The sequence below is a fragment of the Furipterus horrens genome, unplaced genomic scaffold (genome assembly GCF_987537825.1).
Source record: "Furipterus horrens unplaced genomic scaffold, mFurHor1.1.pri manual_scaffold_8, whole genome shotgun sequence".
Classification (NCBI taxonomy): domain Eukaryota; kingdom Metazoa; phylum Chordata; class Mammalia; order Chiroptera; family Furipteridae; genus Furipterus; species Furipterus horrens.
In genome coordinates, this window is record NW_028327178.1 from 106,115,221 (window position 1) to 106,139,324 (window position 24,104).

Here is a 24,104-nt window from a genome sequence, read left to right on the forward strand (position 1 = left end):
TTATTCCCCATGCCCCCGTCCCCCCATCCCCGCAGCGGGGTGCCCTGCGTGTTTTGAGAAGGCGTCGGAGGCTGTCGGCCCCGTGAACAGCACAGCACAGCCTGTGTATGTCGCACGCATATCCGCTGGACTTCACCCAAAACAAATAAATCCACATACCGGATTCAATTATGTCATTGAAACGAGTCTCCTGTCTCTTCGCATCGAGTTTGATTCTGATTGCCTCACTTCTCGCTTCATTATTAATGGATGGTGATTAAGCTCAACAGGAGCTACCCAGGGCGAGACTTCTGTGTCTCCGTGTTTGCCAGCAATCATCTCTGTTGCCTCGAGTGGGTCACCTCAGGCTCCGCGCGCCGAAATCCGCTCTCTGTTTCCATGATGCTGGGGGGTGAGCCTACCAATGACGTGTTAGGCACCTGCCTCCTGCGGACAGGTCCGTTTCATGGCAACCACAGGCAGTATTTTTTTTTTTTTTAAGTTCTAAGCCTTCAAAAAAAAATTCTCTAAATGACTTGTATCATTCCATCCTCTCCCGGTGAGAGACTTAAACTGAAAACATCATCTACAGCGAATGACAGCGTGAGGACTGAGCTGCTGGCTTAGCCCCCAGCAAAGAGTGTCCCCCGACAGGATACTTGCTTTTTGCTTGTCCCTACCTAGTCTCAGCTCTCCTAGGACGCACTCCTGGGTCTTTCTCTTCAGCTGACACCCCTGAAACCAAGGTGACTAAAAGCTCGTGTCCCCATGAGAAAAGAGTCATGTAAGTCATAGAATCTTAGAGTTGAAAGGCCTTCAGAGGTCAGTAGTTCGAAGAGTCCACTAAATAAGCAAATTTTCATCTTAATAGCCCTGACCAAAGGTCGCCCAGCCTCGGTTTGGCCACCTCTCGTTAGTGAGGACTGTCAGGTCTTTGATGCTGCATTGCCTTGGTGGCTACGTGATTAGAAAGCTCTTCCTTGGGAACCAGCTAGTAACCTCCCTGCCCCAGGACGTCTGCTCTTCACAAGGGGTATCGGACAGCGTTGCCTCCTTTCGGTCCAGCCCTGTGGGACCTGGGCAAATCTCTTCATTCTTCTGAGCTTCAGTTTCTGTAAAATATGGTAACAGCCTGTATCTCATGATTCCTTTGACAGTTAACACACCGTCCAGCATCCTGATGCCCCACAAATGTCACTGGTTATCATCAACTCAAGGAAGGTCATGCAGTCATTCAGGTGAGTGCAAAGTCTGGTCCCCCTTTACTTTTATTCTGTAGACAGTATCCCATAATGGGTGTGAGGGTGAGCTCTGGCGTCAGGCTCTGGATACATAAGTATGGACCTGGTATTTACACAGGGGGGACCTACCTCAAAAGGTACAGGGGGCTATAAAGGTGCCTGGTGCTAAGGATTTACTGAGCACCTGCTCTGGGCCAGCCTCTGGGGGTGGGTGGCTGGGCAGGACATGTGAAACCAAGTCAGCCTCCAGAAACAGATTCGGATGGGAAAGACAGGCTCAGACAATAAAAATGTGGCAAATGATATCCCCGAGGGCTGGGTGCAGGATGCCAAGGAAACCCGAGGGGCGTGTAGCTTAAGCCATGGCAAATCCCTGCCCTCATATGCCAAGGTCAAGGCGAACCATGGCAACACCACCTCCGCAGAGACGCTCACCACAGATGTAAAGATCAGCCCTTCTCAGGGAAGAGATGGGGCTGAAGGGAGAGGTGGGGTGGGCAGCGGCTGGGAAAAAGTGAAATTTCTACTCCTTCTAAAATAAGCCACCGGAGTGAGAAGTGAGGGAGCGTAATCCCGGCAGGCTGTCTGCGAGGCACAGGGGCGCCGTTGGGGGCGCGCTGGGGGTCCCATCACTTGGGGAAGTGGTCAGGGCCAGGTGGGCGGGGGACCCTGGGAGAGCACATTCAAGAGCGTCGGCCAGTGGGGGGCCACCTCCTGGCGTGCAGACCTGCACGGCTCCTCCTCTTCGACCCCCCTCGTTCCTCCTCCTCCTCGTCCTCCTCCTCCTGGCAGGCTGGCTGATGAGTCAGCTGACGCCGGCGCTCCAGCCTCGCCTCGGCGCTGCGCTCTCTGCGCTTCCCCAAAGTGGCTGCAAGCCGCCCACTTCCAGGGTTGGGGGGCCAGGCAAAGTGATGTGCGCCTGCTAAAGCCTCACGGAGCCGCAGCCGAAGCAGCCTCGCCTCTTCAACTTTCTCCCCGCCCCCACGCCTTCTCGCGACCCTGCCCTCCGCCCTTTCCAAAGCCACTTAGGGTGCGTGCGCTCGGGTGAGGGGGTCACCTGCTGTCCGGGATGGCTTCTAATTTTAATGACATAGTGAAGCAAGGGTACGTGAGGATCCGGAGCAGACGCCTAGGGGTGAGTGTGAATCCTCTTTCTCTCTGTTCGCTGGTTCAATTGTCTTTCTCCTTAGCCAGCATCTCCGAAGGGAGGAAGAAGGTCCCCGCTGCGCGCTGGCGAAATGCGGGAGGCTCTCCCCACCGGAACCCACGCCTCCGGGGGCTGCCACTGGAAGGCCAGGTCGCAGTATGTCATGGATCTATCTTTATCTCTCGGATGACCTGGCTTTCGGGTGGTGGCCGCGTGTTTGGCTTCAGTAGCCACAGGAGCCCATCTACTCGAAATAAATATTTCTCGGTAGCCATGGGAGTTGGAGCTGAGAACCCGGGCGGGCGCGGAGCCTGCCGGATGCCCCCCGTGCCCCTCTTCCCACTCGCCGCCAACTTAACTTTTCCAGGGGATGGGTCAGCTGGCAGAGAAAGAGGGCAGACGCCCTCGGTGTGAACAAGGTCAGCGACCCTCTGACCCCAGAGAGGGTTCTGCCCACAGAAAGGTCTCTTTGGGCTCCGGGTCCTGCGCAGGAACCCACGTCTGTCCAGGTATTAGGAAAGGCGGCGTGGGTAGCCCCTGGCCAGGCCAGCTTGGGGTAGATACTCGGGTCTGAATTCTCCCCTGTCCTTAGTCCGTGGGGTGGCCTTCTGCTGCTGGAAACACACACTGGAACCCACTGAGAGGTCGTTTAGGGAAGAGCGTAATCCCTGGCCTGGGGCAAGTGTTCCCTAAATACGTGCCAAAGGAAGGAACGGATGACTCTGAGGCTACCCGCAGGGGCCAGATGATGGCATGGGGCTGGCTTCCCTCAAAACCCCCTCTCTTCCCTCCTTTGCTCATCATTGATGGGACTTCAGAGAGCACTCATTCTGCTTCTCCTTGGTCTTCAGGGACCACAGTCAAGGAATTCTGGAGGGAGGCGGAGGATGCTGGAATGATTCCTCTCTTCTATTTTTATTTTTAATCTCAAACGGCTTCATTTCTCTTTGCTGTGCGTCGAGTGTTGCTGCTGCCTTTGTTTACGGTGTGCGTTGGGCCAGAGGCAGAGGGGGAGGAAAGTTTCTTCGGTCACGTCTGACATGATAACGTCAGTAGCGACGTGGACGCCGGCCACACTTGGGGAGAGAGGCACAGAGACGTCTTTCTGTACAGACACGTCCCCCGCTCCTTTCCCTCCGTCGGTCTTTGGACTTTCTTTAGGTACCAGGTAATTTGACTGAAAACCGGACAGAAATTTTGCCGTGATCAACAGCTAGGGAGGAATACCTGGTGATGAAAAATGTGTAATTATTAAAAACTCATGGCTGGTTTGCTCTGGTCCCTCCCCCTCGCCCTCCCTCCCTTCCTTCCTCCCTCCCTTCCTCTCTCTCTCTCTCTCCCTCCCTTCCCCCCCCCCCCCTCTCTCTCTCTCTCTTTCTCTCTTCCTGGCAGTTGCCACATTCTAGCAACTGTGTCCTCAGCTATCATGACTATATAAGTATATAATGAGGGAGAAACGTAGCAGAAGTAACCCATCCCAATCAGCCCTAAGTTTCCCCTGATTTCAGTTTTTGTTTTGCAAATATGCATACCACCAGGACCAACTGTTGTCGGGGTACTTAACTGAAAGACTTTCATGCAAAGGACAAGAACTAATAGGAACTTTATACGTTTGGTAACCTTATGGGCCAGCCAGACTGTTACAATAGTAAAGGCACCATTAAAAAATAAAAACAAAACCCCAAAAAACCCACCATTCTAATTTTAGACTTACTCTATCAGGCCAATTGAGGAAATTGTTGGGAACATCCATTCCGTGTCTGTTAGGGAGCCTTCCGGTTGGAAGAGGGCATGCATTATTAATGTACAGAACGTGAATTATTCATAAGGAGCGGAGTGTATGCCAAAGTGTGACACATGGTGATTTATTTGAAAGACTAGTTACCATAACTTTCCAGCTCATGGTAATTGAGATTATTTTCCTATATTACTACAGCTGACACAATATAGCCCTATGTGTGCGCCAGTGTTTACGGACATATGTTTGCAGCAGAAGGAAAGGAAGTGTAGTTTGCATTCATTTGACATTTTACAGTATTTTGGGTGCCAGTGTGCAGTATACTTTCCCAGGATTTCTTCATTTTTGTCTGTGTTAACACTCAGAGTGATTTTGGAATATCTGCTGAATGATGGTTATTGCTCATGGAGAGAAAAGGTCTAAAATACAATCAAAGAAATCTGGTGTTCTTTGTTGGCTTCGGTTTCATCACCAGTTAATTTTCTGAAAGCGTTCTAATGATATAATTTGTTGACACAAACCGAGGAGGCTGATTGCGTCATTCTCAGAAGACAGTACAAACTAGAGTTTTGAATGGAAACTGTTAGTCATGGTGAAGACTCTTTAGGGAACCCGTGTAGGGGAGCTCTGTCCAAAGGGACACGTGGGAATGGCGTTCCTCCAGGCTCAGATCACGTGGGACAACATGTAAGTCTCAGAGGGAGGGAGGGCACCGGGTCAGGCACAGAATGAGCATCCCGTATGTGCCCGTTGAACTAGGCCTTGAATTACAGAGCGAATGGGTGACTGTGCAATTCATTAGCCTCTTTAGAAACTCATCTGACAGAATGGTTTTATTCATAGACTCCAGACAAGCGTCTGTGGCCGAGAACCATGTTTGGGAGGGTTTATAATTAAACAGGAAAACAACATTTCATGGTAAGCAGCTGTTGTGCCGGGAATGGCCCCCTTGGACCGGGGAAAAGAGAAGGGCGCAAAGGCTGCTTCTTCATTCATGAGCTCTATATGCTTGGCCTTTCTTGGCCTCAGTTTTCAAATCTGTACAATGAACACTAGTTATAGCGGGGACATGAAATCAGATAACACTTTTAAAAATGCAGCAAAAGCATACAGCCTGATTCTGGCTGGATTATTTCTTTAGCGTAATCAAAAGTGAGTTAGAATCAGTGGGAAGATATAGGGATTATCGATTCTCTTATAATTTGAAGTGTTGAAAGGCATAGATGTTTATTTATGCCCCTGGAGACATTCTCATTGGATGACACTTTCACAGATTATACACATTTGAGTGATTAAAAGAAAAAGATGGAACAGGACGCATTCTAAGACCGTCCCCATTCAGAGGGGTGGTGGATCAGTGCTCATCTTTAGTTGAGGTCCTGAACACTTAAAGTGACTAAGCAATCACGTAGGAACTGACTTTTTTCTTTAAACACAGAAAAGCTTCCTGCAATTCAGTTCCCGTAATGCAAAAAGTCTCCGATCTTCACATCTTTGTCCTCCAGCTTCCCCTCCAGCGGTCTGTGGAAGTCTCGGGCTGGGCCCCGGGACAGTCTTCACGCAGGAATGCCCATGTTATCACTGTTTGGGGGCTACTGTTCAGGTGGGAATGGGAGCAGATGTCTACAACTCCTTGGCTAACCCACAGACAGCCCTAGAAATGTATCCTTAGGCAAGTGGCAAATCAGACAATTGGCACGTCGTTAACCTGACACAGTGTGTGGCCTAGATGGCACATTGTGACTGTCCTCACTTGATGTCTTCCTCTGCAACCGAGAGAGTGTCCCAAGCAATAATGGCTGTGGCTTGTCCACAGTCCAAGCCTCAGAGTTTACACTCAGACTTAGACATTTCATCCGGGCCCTCCACTGCTCCCCTTGCAATAACACCTCTGTGCTCTGGTCTGCCACGGGTCTCCTCTCCTGCCCAGCCCGCCTCCGCCTGGACGACTCACTGACGCCTGGCACTCAAAGCTTCCAAACCCTCGATTGTTTCATCCAGACCCGCTCCCACCAGAGTCTGTGTCTCCGCCACTAGAGGTCCCAGCCTTTTAGGCGCGCTGGTAAAAATCAAGCCCGTCAGCCAGCACACCTGCCTGCCGCTTCTCCCTCCTTCCCGCTTCTCTCCCTCCCGTACCATCCACCCGGAGATGCTGCGGGTTCTAGCTCTGCCAGACACGTAGAGTCTGACCGTCTCTCCCGCTGTTCCTCGTCACCACCCTGGGCCAAGCCCCGGTCATCCCTTCCTGTGAGACTGCAGGGACCTCCCAACCTGTTTCCCTGGCTGCTCCACCCACGGAGTCTTCCCATGAGGTTCAGAGCGCAAGCTTTCTGGTGGGAGTTCCTGGGCCGACTCAGACCCTCTTCCAGTGCTGTTCCTCGGGCTTGGAATCCTGCCCTCCCCCAGCTGGCTCCCTCCCTCACCTCCTCCAGACTCTCCTCAAGGGCCGCATTCCCATTGAAGCCTTCCAGACGCCCTATTTTTATTTCTTTCCTCCCCCTCCCCATATATCCCTTATCTTTTTCTCTCTAGACTTATCACCCCCCTCCCCATATATCTGTATATTTTACTTGTTGATTTTCTGTGTCCCCGAAATAGCCTACAAGGCTCCGCGAGGGCTGGGAATTCTCTGTCTTTTATTTATATTAGAGCTGAACCCCCATGCCCAGCACGGAGCCAGCAGGTGATGAAGAGGAAGGAGTGCGTGGAACGGTCATGGTGGGCTGGTGTGAAAGCATATTCTCGGACATGAGACCGGGTTAAAATCCCAATTCAGCAACCGGTTAGGTGACTTTTGATGAGTTATGTAACATTTGTCAGCCTCAGTCTTCTGCAACAATAGGGAGACTCCTAAAACCCCTCCTAATATCCCCCTCCCCCCGAGACGGTCAGGAATTTGCATCTTTTATGATACCGTGGCAGAGTTATATTCATAACACGAAAATCATAGAAATAGGATAATTTTATCATATAGTATCAGTACCTAAATATATGTACACACACACACACACACACACACAACCATTCAGTAAGACATATAAACTGGGGGTTTTCTTCCTTAAGAGAAGAAGAGTTTGGGGATAACTTTGCCAGTCATGAAATTTACGGTCCGACCGACTGAGTTCAGAGGCCTTAGTCGAGGCTGCGCAGTATTTGGGCCTAATTTGAATCTGCTTCACTGGTTTCATCGTCAGAAGGGCTTTCCAGCTGGTAGTTCCGTCATCTTCGTCCAGTGGTCCATGTGGATGGTGTGATGAATGACGTGTAAAGCCGGCCTTGAATCATCGTCCCCAAAACTGATTTAAGCAAAGAATGGCCAATTTAGGGACTTTGTGTGCAGACAGAAACTGAATTACTGATGTGACAATCTTCCCCACAACTGCCAATATATATTTTTTAAATTATATTCATTAGATGACTAGAAAGACTTATCTTTAAGCAGTGTGGTAATTTTTGTTGGGGAGTCATTATCTTTGGTATTTTAAGAATTTAGTTCTCATGTGGGATATATTTGCTTTCATTTTATCATTCATCAAATACTTATTGAGTGTCTACCAGGGTTAAGCTTGGGATAAACCACTCTACGTGAGACAGATACAGTCAACGTCCTCAAGGAATTAACTGTCTAATTCTGGACTTGTTAACTTGAGATTTTTACATCTGCTATAGTTTACGGCGAACTGGTCTCAGGGACACGTCACATAGTCACTTGACAAGTATCTGCAGGTGTCTCCCTGTTCTGTGTTTGTGGAATGAGGAAAGGCGGATTTGGTTTTCCTCTTACTCTAGGACTTTGGTTCCAGTTAGGTGGGAATAAACCTTTGGAGATTCTCAGCCAGGAAGAGCTTCTGATGCCTCCCTCCTGCCAGCCCCTGTTTCTGAGAATTGCAAAATGAAATTGTGAGTTTAGAAATGCCATGGATATATGTGAATGTCGCAGTGAGAACAGCTTCTTTCTACGATGCAGATGGCTACATTTTAGATGAGCATCCGGAAGCCGAGTGTTGCGGAGCGGGTGGGGGACTAAACCCTCTTACTAGTGTTCTCAGCCTCTGTTCATGCCCGGGATCCCAGAGAGCATACATGTGAGCTGTGAGTTTTATGTTCCTCAGTGGAGTCCCTTAAACAGGCTCCACGGAGAGGATACAGGTCACTTTCCTCATAGTTTTTATCAGATTCTTACAGAGACCCAGCCCTCCTTGCTCAGGCCCTCTCTCTGCCCACGCTCTGCATTTTCCAAAAGGCTAAGGACTATTGTCTCACTTTTTAAAATTAGGTTTTAAAAAAAAAAATTTTAGATAATAGTAGGTTCACATGCAGTTGTAAGACTTAATACAAAAAGATGTTTCATGCTTCTTACTCAGTGTCCCTCAGTGGGAACAGCGTTCCCACCTACGAAGCACAGTGTCCCAGCCAGGACGCTGACATTGCGACACGCAGATACAGAACACCCCCTCGCCACAGCATCCTTCCTCTTGCCCCGTTAGAGTCGCTTCTCCTGCTTCCCCTCCCACAGCCCTAAATCCCTGACAACCGCTACTCTGTTTTTCATTTCCACTATTTTATCATTTCAAAAATATTGTCTAAATGGAACGATATAGTATGTAACCCCTGGGGCTTAGTGTTTTGTCCCCCCGTCTGGAATTGTTGTGGTACCAATGGGCTATTCCTTTTTCATCGCTACATACTATTCCATCACGGAATGGATGTACCATAATTTGTATCACCATTTATCTGTTGGAAGATGTTGGGGGTGGTTTCCACTTTGGGGCTGTTATGAGTAAAGCTGATATAAACATGGGGAATAGTTTTCTGTGTGAACATGTGTTCATAGCTCTGCCACCTGCAAGAAAGTGATAGGGGCTCAGGTGTGACCACAGAGTCAGAATAGCAGCATACTGTTCCCCCTACCAGTAGAATTACAGGACTAGGAATGCTTTCGACCTCAGAAAAGATGCAATCAGGTTAAGGGAAGTCCCTAAAATGGTGCTTGAGCTGTAGCTCTTAAGGCGGTCCTTTTGATGAACTTTGCCCATTATAATAGTAAAAAACATACCCCTGGGTAGAGACTAAAAGTGCTGATGAGACATGCGTAGAGGCCCCACTGCACGTGTGCCAGCTGGTGCCGGCCCACCCAAAGTGGGGCCTGAGGCATGAACCAGGACCCAGGACCCAGTGCCACGTCAGTGCAGCCTCTGCAAAGGCTCAGGGACCCACGGCCACTTTTGCCAGGCACTCCCTCGGTGAGCGATGACCAAGCTCTGGTCTCTTCCGTCTAAAGCTTTATAAACCTTTTCTGTTCTCACTACCATGTCCTCTATGCCTTCTCTCCCTGATTTTGACAAGAACCTACTCTTTGGTCAGTAATACCTCCAGGTAAGTGCCCCGGAGAGCGGTTGGTGGCTTATATTGGTAGTTGCTTGTTTAGTTTTTTTAAGAAACGGCCCAACTGTTGACCACGGTGGAAACCGTCACATTCACACCAGCAGTATGTGAGTGATCCGGTTTCTCTGCATCCTTGCCGGAATTTGAGGTTGTCACCAGTTTTTGGTGGTGTCACTGTTTTTTTCTTTTAGACCCTCTGGTGTGTGTGTATCGATCTCTCCTTCTGGTGTGGATCTGCATTTTCCTCATGAGCCTTGATGTTGAGCATCTTTCACGTGCTCATTTGCCACCTGAATTTATATTTTGGTCAAATGCCTATTCATGTTTTATGCCCACTTTCTATTGGATTGTTTGTTTGTTAACTGTTGAGTTTTGAGAATTAAAAATAAAATTCTGGATATTAATCTTTTTCAGACATATGGGTCCTAAGAAAATATATCCCATATATTCAATACCATCCCCCTAAGGAACTATCATCTGATACCATGATAGGGTGTCTGTGTCACTTGCCAGCCCCAAACCCCCAAACTTATCTCAAATTTGCCTAAACCTTTATTTTATCTTCCCTTCATTCATAATACAACAAATACTTTAGTGGTTAATAGAGAGAGAAATTAGCCTGCCTTATGAATGGACTTGCTTAAATTAAAACACTGCTTTGAATTCATAGCTTTTACTCAACGTAAGTTTCACTGTTTAGGAAAGCAATTCTATTCTTAAAATACATTTTATTATCTTAGTGCCACACATTAACTCAATAAAAGAAATTTATTTAGAACACCTTGAAGAAATCATACCTTGTGAATCCCCTAGCAAAATCAACTCTTCCTCTGAACAAGTTCTTCAGGTTTCCAGGTTTTTATCTGCCAATATGCAGATATTTTGACTCATTGGCAAAAGAACCACTTTTGAGCCTGGGTTGGAATTCACCAACTGTGGCCCCAAATCTAGATGTTATGAAACTAATCTGGTCTTAGTTCATCTTCATTCAGACATGACATGTGGTGTGAAGTGAGGTCCGAAGGGCACAACTCTCTGGAGAGTTTGCCAATGAAGAGGCCTGAGTCCTTTGATCTGCCTTCTCTCTGACTTCCTCCTGGCTGCTGGTTTCTGCTTGTATCCTGATCAGAGCGTTTTACTTTCTGTTTCAGAGGGGCCTGTCCTGACCGTCCCATCTGAGGTCTTCCCCGTACATACCTCTGGAACACCATTCCAATATTAGAGTATACATAGAACTTTTTAAAGTAACTTTATTATTTTTTTTGCCAGCTATTTTTCTTTTTTGGTTATGTTTTCTCCCTCTAGGATCTAAGTTCGATGAGACCGAAGACCTGGGCTAGCTTGTTCACGGCCATATCCCAGCTTTTGGCTCATAGTAAATGCTCAGTATCTGCTGTTTGAATGAACTGAATACTTTTACTGCAGGTCAGAATAATAGAAAGGGAGATTCCAGTGTAAGAAGACAAGTAGAAACCTGTGCTTATGTCCAGCTGATTTTGTTGTAGATTCTATTCCTGAGTGGTAGAATGTTCTAGAATTTCTCATTGGCATGTAATCTGCAAATTCAGTATCAGGGAATACAGCAATTAATGCTGGAGGTTTGGATTGACCTCCTTAAAATTAAATTTTATTTGATGGCTTTGGGGATAGGTAATATGTACACTTGATACAAAATTCGAAGGTTCAAGGTTTGTGCATTGAACGGTAAGATTTTGTTTCATGTTTGCCCACAGAAATCACCTAGTTTCATTCCTCAGAAGCAACAACTGTGAATAATTTCTTCCAGAACAGTCTCTGTATGAAGAGTTTTGTGTGTGAGTGCCTGTGTCTATGTGTGTGTGTGTGTGTGCGTGCAAAATGTAAAATTACACACTCTTCTGTCCCGTGGTTTTCTTATTTAACAACCTACCATGCTTTTCAATGATAAGATCGGATTTGGTGTATCGATACACCTAATATCCTATACTTATTTGCTTATTCGTTCTCCCTTCTTTCCTTCCTTTTTTATGACTAAATATGTGGCACGAAGCACTTCTATGCCCGTTTTACAGATCCTGAAACTGAGTTCCTAAGTTTTTTCCCCAAGTCGCGCAGCTGGTACATGGTGGACCCTGAATTTGAATCCAGCTGCACCTCTTTTGTGGAACATTTGGGCCATTGGTGTGTGTTCCCCTGTACTGACCGCTGGTCATCTTACCCAGCCGGCGAGCGCCTTGGGGAATAAATTCCCAGAAGTGGGTGGGATCGTCACCCATAATATACTCACATGTAAGGAGGGTGCTCTGCACCCAGTGCCTCTGAGGACACCCGCTTCCCCCAGTCTCGCAAACGTGAGCTTTGAGAGCTTTTTAAGGTCTCGCTAACCTAATAAATGTGAAATGGACCCTCTGCATATAGATTTTCTCAAGCATGAGACTGAGTTCTTGGCAATTTTAGAATTCAAATCTTTTCCTTTTCAGTCTTTTTTTGAGAACTATATTTAGCCAACTTAAAAAGTAGTGATTAAGTAAGGGTTTAGAAACTCCTATAAAAGGTTATTTACTTTCTTAAAAAACACTTCCCTGGGAAAGGCTATATAGAAATCTTTGACCTAGAAGATATGATAAACCCTATGTTAACTGTGATTGTTTGTTATTTTTTTCCCTAAAAATAGAATTATAATATTGAAAATTTGATCAACATATATTAGATAAAAAAGGATATATATATATATATATATATATATATATATATATATATATATAGACTCAAACAAATATAGCAGTCCCTCGCTATATCACATTCACTGATCGCGGCCTCACTGTATCACGGGATTTTAAAAAATATTATATTTAATGATTTATCTCAGATTTTCTGCAATATCGCGGGAGTTTGCGGTGCTGTATACGTAGTATGTTGTTAAAGTTGCATAGGTTTAGGAGTGTAGAATAGACGTAAGGTTCCTACTTCACGGGGGGTCTGGAACGTCATCCCCACGGTAAGTGAGGGATCACTGTACGTGCTGACTCCTGTAGCCCAATCAGTATTTTTATTAGCGTGGCCAGCCTTGTCAGAGGCTTCAAGCGGGTGCAGCTGGGAGGGGGCATATTAATCTTTCCACCGCTGGCTAGATGTGATTCCTGAATATCGCACTTAGGTTATCCCTCGATATTAAAACCCACGAGGGCTTGCTCAATAGAACCTGTCTTTTTCTTGCTAAGCTTCAGCCACTCTAGGGCCTTTCTGGCCCTCCCAGGACACACTCTTTTTCATTTACACGCTTTGCACTCCGTTCTTCCCTTTGTGTGTCACGCTCTTCCGCTCTTCCGTGGTGGCTCTTAGATTGTTACCAGCTCGAAGGTCACCTCCCGGACTTTGACACTCCCCTCCCCGACTCCAGGTGGCCTCTCTCTGGTATTCTCTGTCCCATCGCCCTTCCTACTTCATGCAAAACTCATTCCTCACGACTGTAATGGTTTTTAAAATTCTTCCATTCTGTATTTTTTTTCTACGTGCCTCTGATCTTGGAGAGGGTAATATCTTTTCGCGTTTCTGTTGCTGATGGTGATGATAGTATTGTTGCCCACAACTGAATTCTCCTCAGTGGCTAGAATAGTGTCTGGGCACATAGTAGGTGCTCAATAAACATTTAAGTAAGTGAATGCAACCTTGAGATAACATTTTGCATATTAAATTATGAAACGGGCACGAACCCTGGCATATCATGTGTGTACGTGTTCAGGAGTTCCCAGACACTCCCAAGAGTTTGATGGAATTCCTTTGTGCGATTTTTGCCTGTAGCCCTTCTGCGTTCTCCCCACTGTAGTGCTCGGACTGGGCCAGACATGTGGGCAGAGAAACCCGGCTGGAATGGGAAGGGCCCGATTGTTACCCGGTCCTGCTGCTGGCCATCTGCTGTGACCAGAGCATGTCCCTGAACTTCTCACACATCCGCCGCTATGGTGGCAGAGCAGAGATGGAAGCACGTGACCTCGCTCTCTCCCCGCCTGGCCGCCTTGGGACCCGAAGTGTGGTTGTGAGTGTGAAAAGCATGCCAAGCACACAAAACAGTCTCTCTGGTCCCAGGGGGATCTCGTCCGTCCGTGGCCTGTCATTGGCCTCCCAAGTGGCGAACGGCAGAGAGAACTTTGGATTCCACTCTGATGCCGTGACTTGTGTCAGACCCTAAACAAGAACAGATGGCTTTTTAGATTCATTACGCTGGATTTCAAAAGGCAGAATTGAATTTCTGGAAAAAAAAAAAAAAAAGAAACCAAACAATAAAAAAAGGCCCACTCTACCTACAACAAAACATGGCCACCCATATAGACACACATGGACCCATGCACACACAGATACCCCCGTTCTTTTTAACAAGTCTTTTGCATTACCTGCATGTGGTGAAGAAATTTAAAAATCAAAAAAAAAAAAAAAAGAAAAAAAAAAGAAAAAGAAAAAGGCAACGAAGAGGAACTTTCCCTCCTACCTCAGACTAGTCTTACCTCCCAGGCACAGCCGGTCATCAGCTCCTTGTATGTTTGTGTGGAGATGTTTATATGTAAGTCCACATAAAAGTGCATGAGTTTGTGTGTGTGTGTGTCATGGGTTTTGCACACAGGGGTTCATATTAGTTGACATTGTTATATACGCTGTCCCTTTCCAGCTTATGTTGAAGCACTTTTCAGAAATCTTTATGGATGCTCAGTGTTCACTTATCTGCTGTCCCACAATTCCTTTATATCGTTCAGACCCATGGTAGACAGGACAAGGTAATTTCAAGTTTTTGCTCACTGAATAATGAAGTAGTAACATACCTGGGAACACATGCGTGCATGCTGCGATGTGTCTAAGATAAATCCTGAAAAGGGAGTTGCTCTTGCAATGTTGTGGACAGTTAATTTTTATAAAAGGAGCTCATTTTTGTCTTTTCTTCCAAGAGGTTGTCCCAGGTGTTTGCTCTAACACAGAGTGCTCAGGGGGCTTGTCCCTGCCAGTCCTCACCTGGGCGTGTTTAAGTGTGTGTGTGTGTGTGTGTGTGTGTGTGAGAGAGAGAGAGAGAGAGAGACAGAGAGACAGAAAGACAGAGAGAGAGAGGGAGAGAGACAGAGAGACAGAGAGAGAGACAGCAATACCTCAATACTTTTCGGAATGTTCTCTTGCCTCTGTTTCTTGGCTCATTCCCTCACGTCTGAGTCTATCCTCTTTATGACCAATTGATCACCTAAAAAACTCAGACCTAATCCTATCCTCCCTCTACTTTAAAACACTCTAATGCCTTCCTCTTACACATAAATATTCTGCAACGTCTATAAGATACTCTGTGAGCTGCACCTTGCCACATCTCCTACCACCTAGATCATTTCTGAACCAGCGAGCCCCTGAATCAGTGCCCAGTCACCATACCTGCTAATCCGCGCTCAGGCCAAACGTACCCCCTTTACTTCCTGCATAGGCCCGGCTCTTTCCCTCGTCACTGCCTTTCCACACGCCTCCTCATTGAGGAGGAAAGTCTTCCTCTTCCTTCCGCTTCCTTCTCCTCCAGCAAATCCCAGCCCGGTTGTCACTGTCTTGGAGATGCTTTCCCGACACCAACCCCCTGCAAAGCTGGGAGAAGCCCTTTGCCCCAGGTCACCTGTTGAATTTAAATTCGTTACATTGAACTAGAATACAAAAAAATTCAGTTCCCCGGTCACACTGGCCATATCTCCAGTGCTCAATTGCCACGTTTCCTTCGTCGTTGCCATTCTGGGCAGCATCAGTGTAGACTGTGTCCCGCAGCGGAGAGAATTCTGTTGGACAGTGCTGCCCTGTGTTTCTTTATAACACGCATGGCCGTTTTAAATGATACATTTAGAGAGTAAAGCTTTGATGATTTTACCCTCGCTGGTCTGTGAGCCCCACAGGGGCTCAGGTTGTTCTTATCTTGCTTCTTGTTCTTCCCCATAGAGTGGGAGTTCAATAACTTTGTTGAATGAATGAATGAATGAATGAATGAATGAATGAATCCCCCCCAGCTCTTACCTTTCGTGTTGTGCCTCACTGATCAGTAGACTTTCCAGGCAAGGAGGGGCTGGACCATCCATGCTCTTACCCAAGTCCCCTCAACATTCCACTTGGATACCTTAGCAGGACCCTAGTTTTTTTCCCCATCATCCTCTGGGATTATTTAACCTTGCCCATGGGCTTGACCATTCAGCATCCATTGCTCAACTGGACAGGTTGCCTGGGATTGGACTAGACCTGTGCAGGGGGCATCGGCGCCTTCCAGACCTCTCCACTCTTCCAGGCCTGCAGCAGCCCTTCGTCCTGCCCCGCTGGGGAGCGGGGGTGGTTAGATTGGCCCCTTGAAGCTGAGTGCCACCCTCCCGCCCCACCCCTTACTGAAGAAAGCTCCCGGGCTGAAAGCCAAGCCTCAGCCAGGGGCCGAGCCGGCCTGCAGTGACTACCCCAGTTTGGGACAACTTTGTGGGCACCCAAGGTCCTGCATGGGGGTGGGGGCTTCAGAGGGCACTGTGGATAGTGCAGCCCAGCTGACCTGCCCCCTGGGCTCCACCCTGAGTGCTGCGACCCAGATGTCCCCGTTACACTCACGGAATCCAAGTCTCCTTCTCAGACTCTACCCCCTGGTGAGGCCTACTAGTGACAACCTGGTTTGTAATTGCAAATCTGCCTTGCGCCTTGAGTCTTTTGCAGTCTTTTTTTGCTTGATTTGTTGGCCCATGGTTGCCCCTGTACTTTACCCAGGGTTCTCAAAACTAAAACGGTTCTTCAGTTTAATTTTCTTAAAATGGAACTTTGGTGGCTCATTTCATTTACTGTGTTGTTAAAATGCTACAGTCTCTTCAGTAGATCCAGCTCATGAAAGAATGAAGGAAATACCTTAACCGGTTCATTATATTGAATTTGTACTCGGTGAATGATCAGTTTCAACCACGTTTTTCTCCAAGGAAACAGTCGGCAAGATTGATATGCGTAACACTTTTGCTGTTTTTGCTCGATGGCCGTTCTTGCCCCTGAGGACCTGTTCAGACCAACCACCGGGGAGGATTGTGGGACCCTTGTTACAGCTGGGGGGAAGGGCAGTGGGTCTGATTCCACTTTGATCCTGAGCAGGGCATTGGGCCATTTAGTAGCCCACTCATAAAGAGGAGACAATTGTTTTTTTTTTTTTGTCCCCAGAACTGTCGATTTCAGTGGGCGACTCCGAGTTTCTGGGGAATATTTGTAAAATAAATGGAGTTACAGAAGGTAACACGGTTAGAGATTTAGACAGACGTACCTTTCCCTGGGCTGCGGGACTGCCTTCTAATGAGATTGACAGTTTTATCCACGGGACGGCAAAGGTTCTTTATTGCGCAGAAGAACATTTCTAAAGTTCAAGCCACTGGAGAGAGATGGGCGCAGAGGAAAATGGGGGGAGCATGTGTGAAGGAGATTGGACGTTTTCCTGGTTTTTAACTTCGAAGTTTATCTTTGAGAGAGAGTTGCAGTTGAATATGTCCAAGATGGAAAGACCCTTTTGTTAGTCTAATTATTCTAATGTTAATTCAAATAATGGCTCAGCTTCTGCAGGTTAAGGCCATTTATTCCAGGGAATTTGTAATTGTGATTTGCGGTGGGCATTAGGCATACAGGATTAGGAATTAGCCATTTTTCATTTTATCTTTTAAAGATGCCGACTGAGCAAAGAACTGGCATATAAGTCAGAGAAACATCTAACAAGGAGAATATAAAGGTGACTAAAAATATTTCTTACTGTCCTTTGACCTAGAGAGGCATGTAAGTGAAGATTATATGAAATTTAAGGGATAACCTATACAAAGAATAACATCCATTCAGGTTTTGAAACCGGAAAAAATGAGGATAGGCCAGAATCCATAAATACTCACAGTGCAGAGAGGTTTGATATTAATTCGTCTGGTGCCTGTATTTTACTGATGGCGACACAGAGGCCAAGAGAGATTTCATGATTCATCCAAGGCTCTAGCATCCTGACCATTATGTTTTTAAACTGTGTAGTCTGCGGCGCGGGGACTAAGATCAGAAGCCATGGTAGGAGGTGGCAGACAGAGCTTTCTATGCTGCTGACGCCCTGTGACGTAGAACATGTCACTTAGCCTCTCCTCATTTGTTTGCTCAGTGAATGGGCTGTCAACAATTATGGATCTGGTCTCCTAGGGATGGAGTGAAAATTAAATAAAATAATCGGCAGCACATTTTGTAGCCTCTAGGTGACTTCTTCATCTGGCACCCCGGGCTGGCCATTAAGACCCTGCGAGCAAACACCACAGACCAGCGTGCCAGGCAAGGGCCTCACGGATGAACCAGGCTGCAGCTGTTACCAGTTTAAAGGACCAGGTTAAAGAGTCTTGCCTTCGAAGAACGTACCCGGATTTCGTTCTTTGACTGTCTCCAAACGTGTAATTACGGTGTTGGCCAAGGGCAGCTCCGAAAGGGAGGAATGGGGGGTTGCAAGGGGTTGCAGTCGGCTGCAAGGTGACAAATCATCCCCTGGTGACTGGGGGGCCCTCGGATGTGCTCATATCTATGTCACCCCGCTGCTGTGTCTTCTCAAAATAGTCCCGATGTGGTTTTTTTTTAAAATTTATTTATTTATTTGTTTGATATTATTTTTAGAGAGAGGGAAAAGGAGAGAAAGAGGGAGAGAAACATCACTGTCTGGTTGCCTCTCACTCGCACCCCCAACTGGGGACCTGACGTGCAACCGAGTCATGTGCCCTGACTGGGAATCGAACCAGCGACACTTGGCTCGCAGGCCGACGCTCCATGCACTGAGTGACAACAGTCAGGGCTCCTGATGTGTTTTAAAAGAGGGGTTTTGGCGTAAATGTGTGCATGTCTGTGTTTCTGCATGGGTACAGAGAACGGCAGAAAAGGAAGGCTGCTGGCGGTTGGTCTCATTAAGTAACTGCTGGCCCTGAGGAGCGGGACTGAGGGAGGTGAGGGGCGGGGTGGGGTCGCTTGCTTGTTTTATGCTTTTGTACTTCTCTGTTTATCTATCTGTTTATCTGTTTTACGATGAACATGCATCCATTTTGTAAAACAAACACAAAAAATATGACCCTAATTGGCTAGAGACAAAGGACAGTAGTTGGGAGATAAGCCTTTTTTAGCAAATTCATTTTATTTAAAATATATTGAAAATCCATCCTCTGTATGATAAGATTACACACCTACGTTGTATTCTCCTGAAAAACATGGTCCAATAGTGTCACCGGTTCTTTTCTCCGATGTACCTGTGGGGACTTAGGAGAACAACAGGTCACGTGCATCCCTAGGTAAACTACTCACGCATTTGCGACTTTCCCTTTGTAGGAGGGGTAGCCGGGTACCCGACTTCGTGCACCGCAGCAACATTGCGACGGCCTTCTCAGAAGCATTAGGAGACAGCCTCACAGTGAGAGGGAAGTAGGTTTTCCTTCAGTGACCATTACCAACGTTGTTTTAATCAAGAGCTTCGAGGGCGCCGGAGGTCAGCAACATGTCTGTCTCTCCCCGTCGTAAGTGGGAGGATGAAATGGTCTTTTTACAAATCATATTCACTTTATCAGGGAAGCAGCAGCAGCTCCAGTTTGTCAAGAGAGGTCGATGGGTTTTGGATGACTATGCTCGACTATTTAAACGTGGACATTTCAGGAATGAGGGACAGCGGTCAGATCGAGCAAATGGCAGACGGAAGTTGGGTCAGATTTTCAGAGCACATCAAGCTGAGGTTTTGTGTCCCTTTGCAAGTGCTGGTGTTTGCCCTCGTGAAGCAAAACCACGTTAAGTGTTTAAGGGTTGTGGTCCTCGCGAACTGTGTAAATAGTACAACCAACCTGTTCTGTTTAGGACAATTATCTAAAGCAGGGAGGGACAGGGCATGCCTCTTTAAGCTGGCTTTATAAAGGATTGTCTGCAACAGCTAGGATTTTGACAGGTTTCAGCTCTTCAGCTCATTAAGGATTTTTCTGTGGAAGAGTAAAGCCATCTGTTGACCATGTCAGTGTGGTTAATTGGAATGCGGAGGTGGAAATATAGACATATTGACAGCAATTACTCTGGGCTCTATGAATTCATATACTGAGTCCGGACAAATCATAGTGGGTATTTAATAGCTGGTACCATTAGGCAAAGCACTATATACATACAGAGGGGAATCAGTTACTATTAGTGACCCCATATTATGGATGAAGAAAGTGAGAATCAGAGCAGTGGCTTGACTTGTCCAAGGCTGTGTGTTCAAGTGCGATGAACCTGAACCTGAACTTGGGCACATCTAATTCATTCTTCATTTTACTCTTGGGACAACATTTCATCCATTGGTTACTCCCCTTGGGGAGAGAGTAGGGATCCTTATAGGCCATCAAGATTTTCTAAGTCATATGTTATAAGCTTCACTTAAAGTTTCAGGCAGCTCAGTGTTTTTGGCTAAGAAGTTACATGTCCAGAATCACAGAAATGGTCAAGGACAGGAGAATTTGAAGCCCTGTTGGTACCAGCGTGCATGCTAGTGCTTGTACTCACACCAACACTGATGCAGACAGACCCAGAAGTTTCTTCCGTGCATGGATGAGAAGGCATGTTGAATCAGGCACCACGCCCACACCATGCTTCTAGGCGTGGTCTGCTGCTGCAGTTACAGCAGTACTGTTGAGGTAATATCAGGCGAAAGAGGGCCAAGTGGGAGTACCCATTTACGTTGTCTCTTTGGCCAATTTAAAGGGGTATTTGTAAAATTAAGGCACAGGGAAATTAAGTAATTCACCAAGGTCATACACACAAGACACCCACATCTGTTCCTGTGGCTAGCCGCCATCACTTGACTAAGTGGCCATAGAGCATAATAAATTAAATCTGGGTTTGAATTCAGTCTCCCCCCCCCCCCCGCCCCCTACAAGGTACAAAATTGCCCTCATTTTATAGATGAAGGAGTTGGGGCTTAGAGAAGAGGAGTAATTATTCAAGGCAGCACAGCAACAAACAGGAGGAGCTACGGGTTCTGATCTAGCCTTTCTCTGCTCTGTTATACTAATGCAGGCCCCTCTAGCCGGTCCTTGTAATTTTAATGTTGGTAACAAGACTGATCGAACACCTTCAATTATCACGACAATTGCCTCTTTTGATATTTTCTTCAACTGCTTTATTTATCTGATCCTCTGAAAATACCTTGAATTCCTACTGCAGGATTGCTTTTCAGAAAATAGACTCATAGAATAAAGCTAGGTTCTATGAATAGAATCTTTAGAACGATTTTAAGAACCAAGATGATCTCATTCAGTAGAGTCACTAAATTTGAACACTGGGCACAGGGCATAGCAAAAGACCACCTTGATGTTAATAATGTTTATTTTAGTATTTCTTTCTCCCTACCTATCTAAAATTTCACATGCTTTCTATAAGCTATTTACTATGTCATATCTCACATTTCAAAATGTGTTGTGCTGTATTGTAGACATTTTCTCAAATGGCTACAGAATCTTTAAAACCATAATTTCCTTGCAGTCTGTGATACTCCACTGCGTAGGCACATAATTTACTTGACAGTTAAAACAATTGAATTGCTTCTAATTACAATAACACGCAGGCTTGTAACTGTGACAGTGTTTTGGGTTGTTCTCTGACAATGGATGTGACTATTGTGCCCTAGAGTTGGAGTATTTTTATTGCCCTTGATGTACCTTTTGAATTAACGTCCCCAAGGGCCGTGACAATTGACAGCACTGTCAGCAGGGTCTGACAGGACCAAGACCGGTGTTTCAGGTGAGAAGCTGGCCACGCGCCCCAGAGAAAGCTGCGTTCTGTTTGCTTTGCGGCCCAGAGTTTGGCTTCAGATCCCAGAGGAAGTAATAAAACAAAGTTATACCCACGATCGTCAGTGCATTTCAGCCCTTAGCCTGAAGATAGATACAGTGTTTTGTGACTTCCATGATTTAGACCCTGTGTAAATTCTTGAAATAATTTAGGGATTTCATTATAACCAGAGGAAAATTAAAGATGCTCTTTGCGGTGGTGAGCGGGGCTGTCTTCGGTACATTAATCAGTGCTGGCAGACGACTTCAATGAGCATTTGGTTTCATTCTTTCCGAGACGGGAAAGAGGACACGTGGTATCTGTTTCTGAATTTTGAGCAAAGTTTAGTCCCTCGGGTAATTCTCTGAAGGCAGTGGACTTCCTATACACTTACTAAGAGTGGAGGACACTGAATTTGGTTCTGTGGCTTATGCCCTTTATTAATTATATTCCGTTGATAAAGCCAGCTGTACCTGCTGAGACGCTGGGAAAGTTAATAACGGGAGTGTGTGCTCTTTTAAGTAAATTCTGTCCTCTGGTGATTTATTAGTGGTGTGTGCATAGCGCTATCAAGCTGCATTAGCAGTTGGGACCTGTTTAATAGTCATTACACCTGCGACCTAATTATTCTGGTAGCTTCCACTACTTCGTGCACTTACATACACGCGTGGGTTTATGCACCCCGTCCCCTCATTTGTTCAGCACCTTTTTATTGAGTACCTGGCTGCTAACAGATAACCAATGAATCCGAATAAGCCGGAAAATATATGCATGACAAATGCAGTCACTTAATCAGTAATTTTATCTTACTGTAATCATTTTATGCTCTCTGATTTAAAAAATTTCATAGACCTTCCCATGGCTCAAAATTCAATAAATAATAAATAGGGTACACAGCAAAAATTCTCTCATTCCTCTTCCCATAGCCACCTAATATTATTCAAATAGGCAACCAGTGTTACAGTTATTTACGTGTTTTTCAGCTCTGTTTCAGGTGCATATCAACATTAGACATGTATGTATACAGATCTGTTTATCGATACGCTATGTGCGTGCCTCGTTTTTCCCACCTATACATTTTTTGCCAGTAAAATTTTTTTCATTTACAGTTGACTTTCAATATTATTTTGTATGCACTTCAGGTGTATAGCATAGGGGTTAGACAGTCATGTACTTTACAAAACTGTTTGTCCCCCACGCCCACTTTCCAGTACCTACCTGGCACCGTACATAGGCATCGCGCCCACGTATACTTTTATGCAATGACCCAAAGGAAGGGCACGGAGCCATGTGGACACACGAGGGGGAGTATTCCAGGCAGAATGGAAGGGGTATAACAGGGCAAAAGGCCCACGGCTGTGTGTGTTGGGGGAGTGCGAGGACCAGCAGGGAGGCCCGTGGACCAGACACGGAGCGAGCCATGGGAGAGAGGAGAAGCATTCGGTGGGGTTACTTGCCATCACTGACCCCGCTGTGTATGCGTGTAGTGCTTTGCCTGATGGCTCTGGCTATTAATTATGCTACTATGATTCGTCCAGACTCAGTATACAGATTCATAGAGCCCAGAATAATCGCTGTCAATATGTCTATATTTCCATCTCTGTGTTACAGCCAACCACACTGACTTGATCCACAGATGGCTTTACTCGTCCACAGAAAAAATCCTAATTTGGCTGAAGAGCTGAAACCTGTCAAAATCCCAGCTTTTGCAGACAATCCTTTATAAAGCCAGCTTAAAGAGGCATGACCTGTCCCTCCGTGCTTTATATATTGTCCTAAACAGAACAGGTTGGTTGTACTATTTACACAGTTCACGAGGACCATAACCCTTAAACATTTAATGTCATTTTTGGTTCGTGAGGGCAAACACCAGCACTCGCAAAGTGACGCAGAAAAGTGGCAGGGAGCAAGTGACCAAGGTCAGTTGTAATCCCAAATCAGCTCGATTTGCTCTGAAAATTTGACCCACGTCCTTCCATTTGCTCAGTCTGACCATTGACTCTTAGAACAGTGCCTGGCCATTGAGTCAGTAGTCAGTGTGTGCACTGGTATCACTGCCATTAGTGATACTAGGTTCTGTGTACATGGTCAGCACTGACTATGTGTTAGCTCTGGAGACACAACTGGGCATGAGTTCTCGCTCCTGTCCTCATCGTGCTGATGGGGAGACAGGAGCACTCGGGGGTCTTAGGTTTGCTCTCTGGTCTGGGGCAGTGCCACTTGGGGAAGTTACACAGACTTTGCCAGTGTCCAAATCATGATTTCTATGAAACGAAGTCACGTGCAGCAGACTTAGTCTCTATAGAAAAGAGATGTTGACTTTATTTTTATAGTTCATTCAAGTGCTCAGTAAACACACGCTTAGTACAAAAGGTGCTGTCGAATCATTCATTTGTTTCACAGATATTTGTTGAGTGTCTGCCATGTGCCGGGAGCTTGGATGCCATTGATGGCAGAGGGTGAATAAGACAGACGAAGACCCCCTGCCGTCAGTGAGATCCTGAGGGGCTGGGGCAGGAATCAATTACAAATGAGTGGGGGTGCTAGAATTCATGGAAAAGTAAGTGGATTCTAGAGCCACTCTGTCCAGTAGAAATACAATGGGAGCGGCATGTATGAGCCATGAATGGAATTTTATATTTTCTCGAAGGCACATTAAAAAAGAAAATGAAGCCCTGGCTGGTGTGGCTCAATGGATTGAGAGCTGGCCTGCGAACCAAAGGGCCACTGGTTCAATTCCCAGTCAGGGCACATGCCTGGGTTTTGAGCCAGGTCTCCAGTTGGGGATGCTTGAGAGACAACCACACAGTGATGTTTCTCTCCCTCCCCTTCTCTAAAAATA

General features: G+C 46.3%; 1 protein-coding gene across 2 annotated transcripts in view; it reads left to right on the forward strand.

Moving 5' to 3' along the window:
• The first annotated feature begins 2,022 nt into the window (after positions 1-2,022).
• Positions 2,023-24,104, forward strand: part of DOK5 (docking protein 5) — a 121,180-nt gene continuing 99,098 nt past the window's right edge. For both annotated transcript variants that reach the window (XM_090285327.1, XM_090285328.1), the window contains exon 1: positions 2,023-2,355. In XM_090285327.1, the coding sequence (XP_090141453.1) occupies positions 2,290-2,355 (66 nt within the window). In that variant the 5' untranslated portion in view covers positions 2,023-2,289. The remainder of the gene's footprint in view (positions 2,356-24,104) is intronic.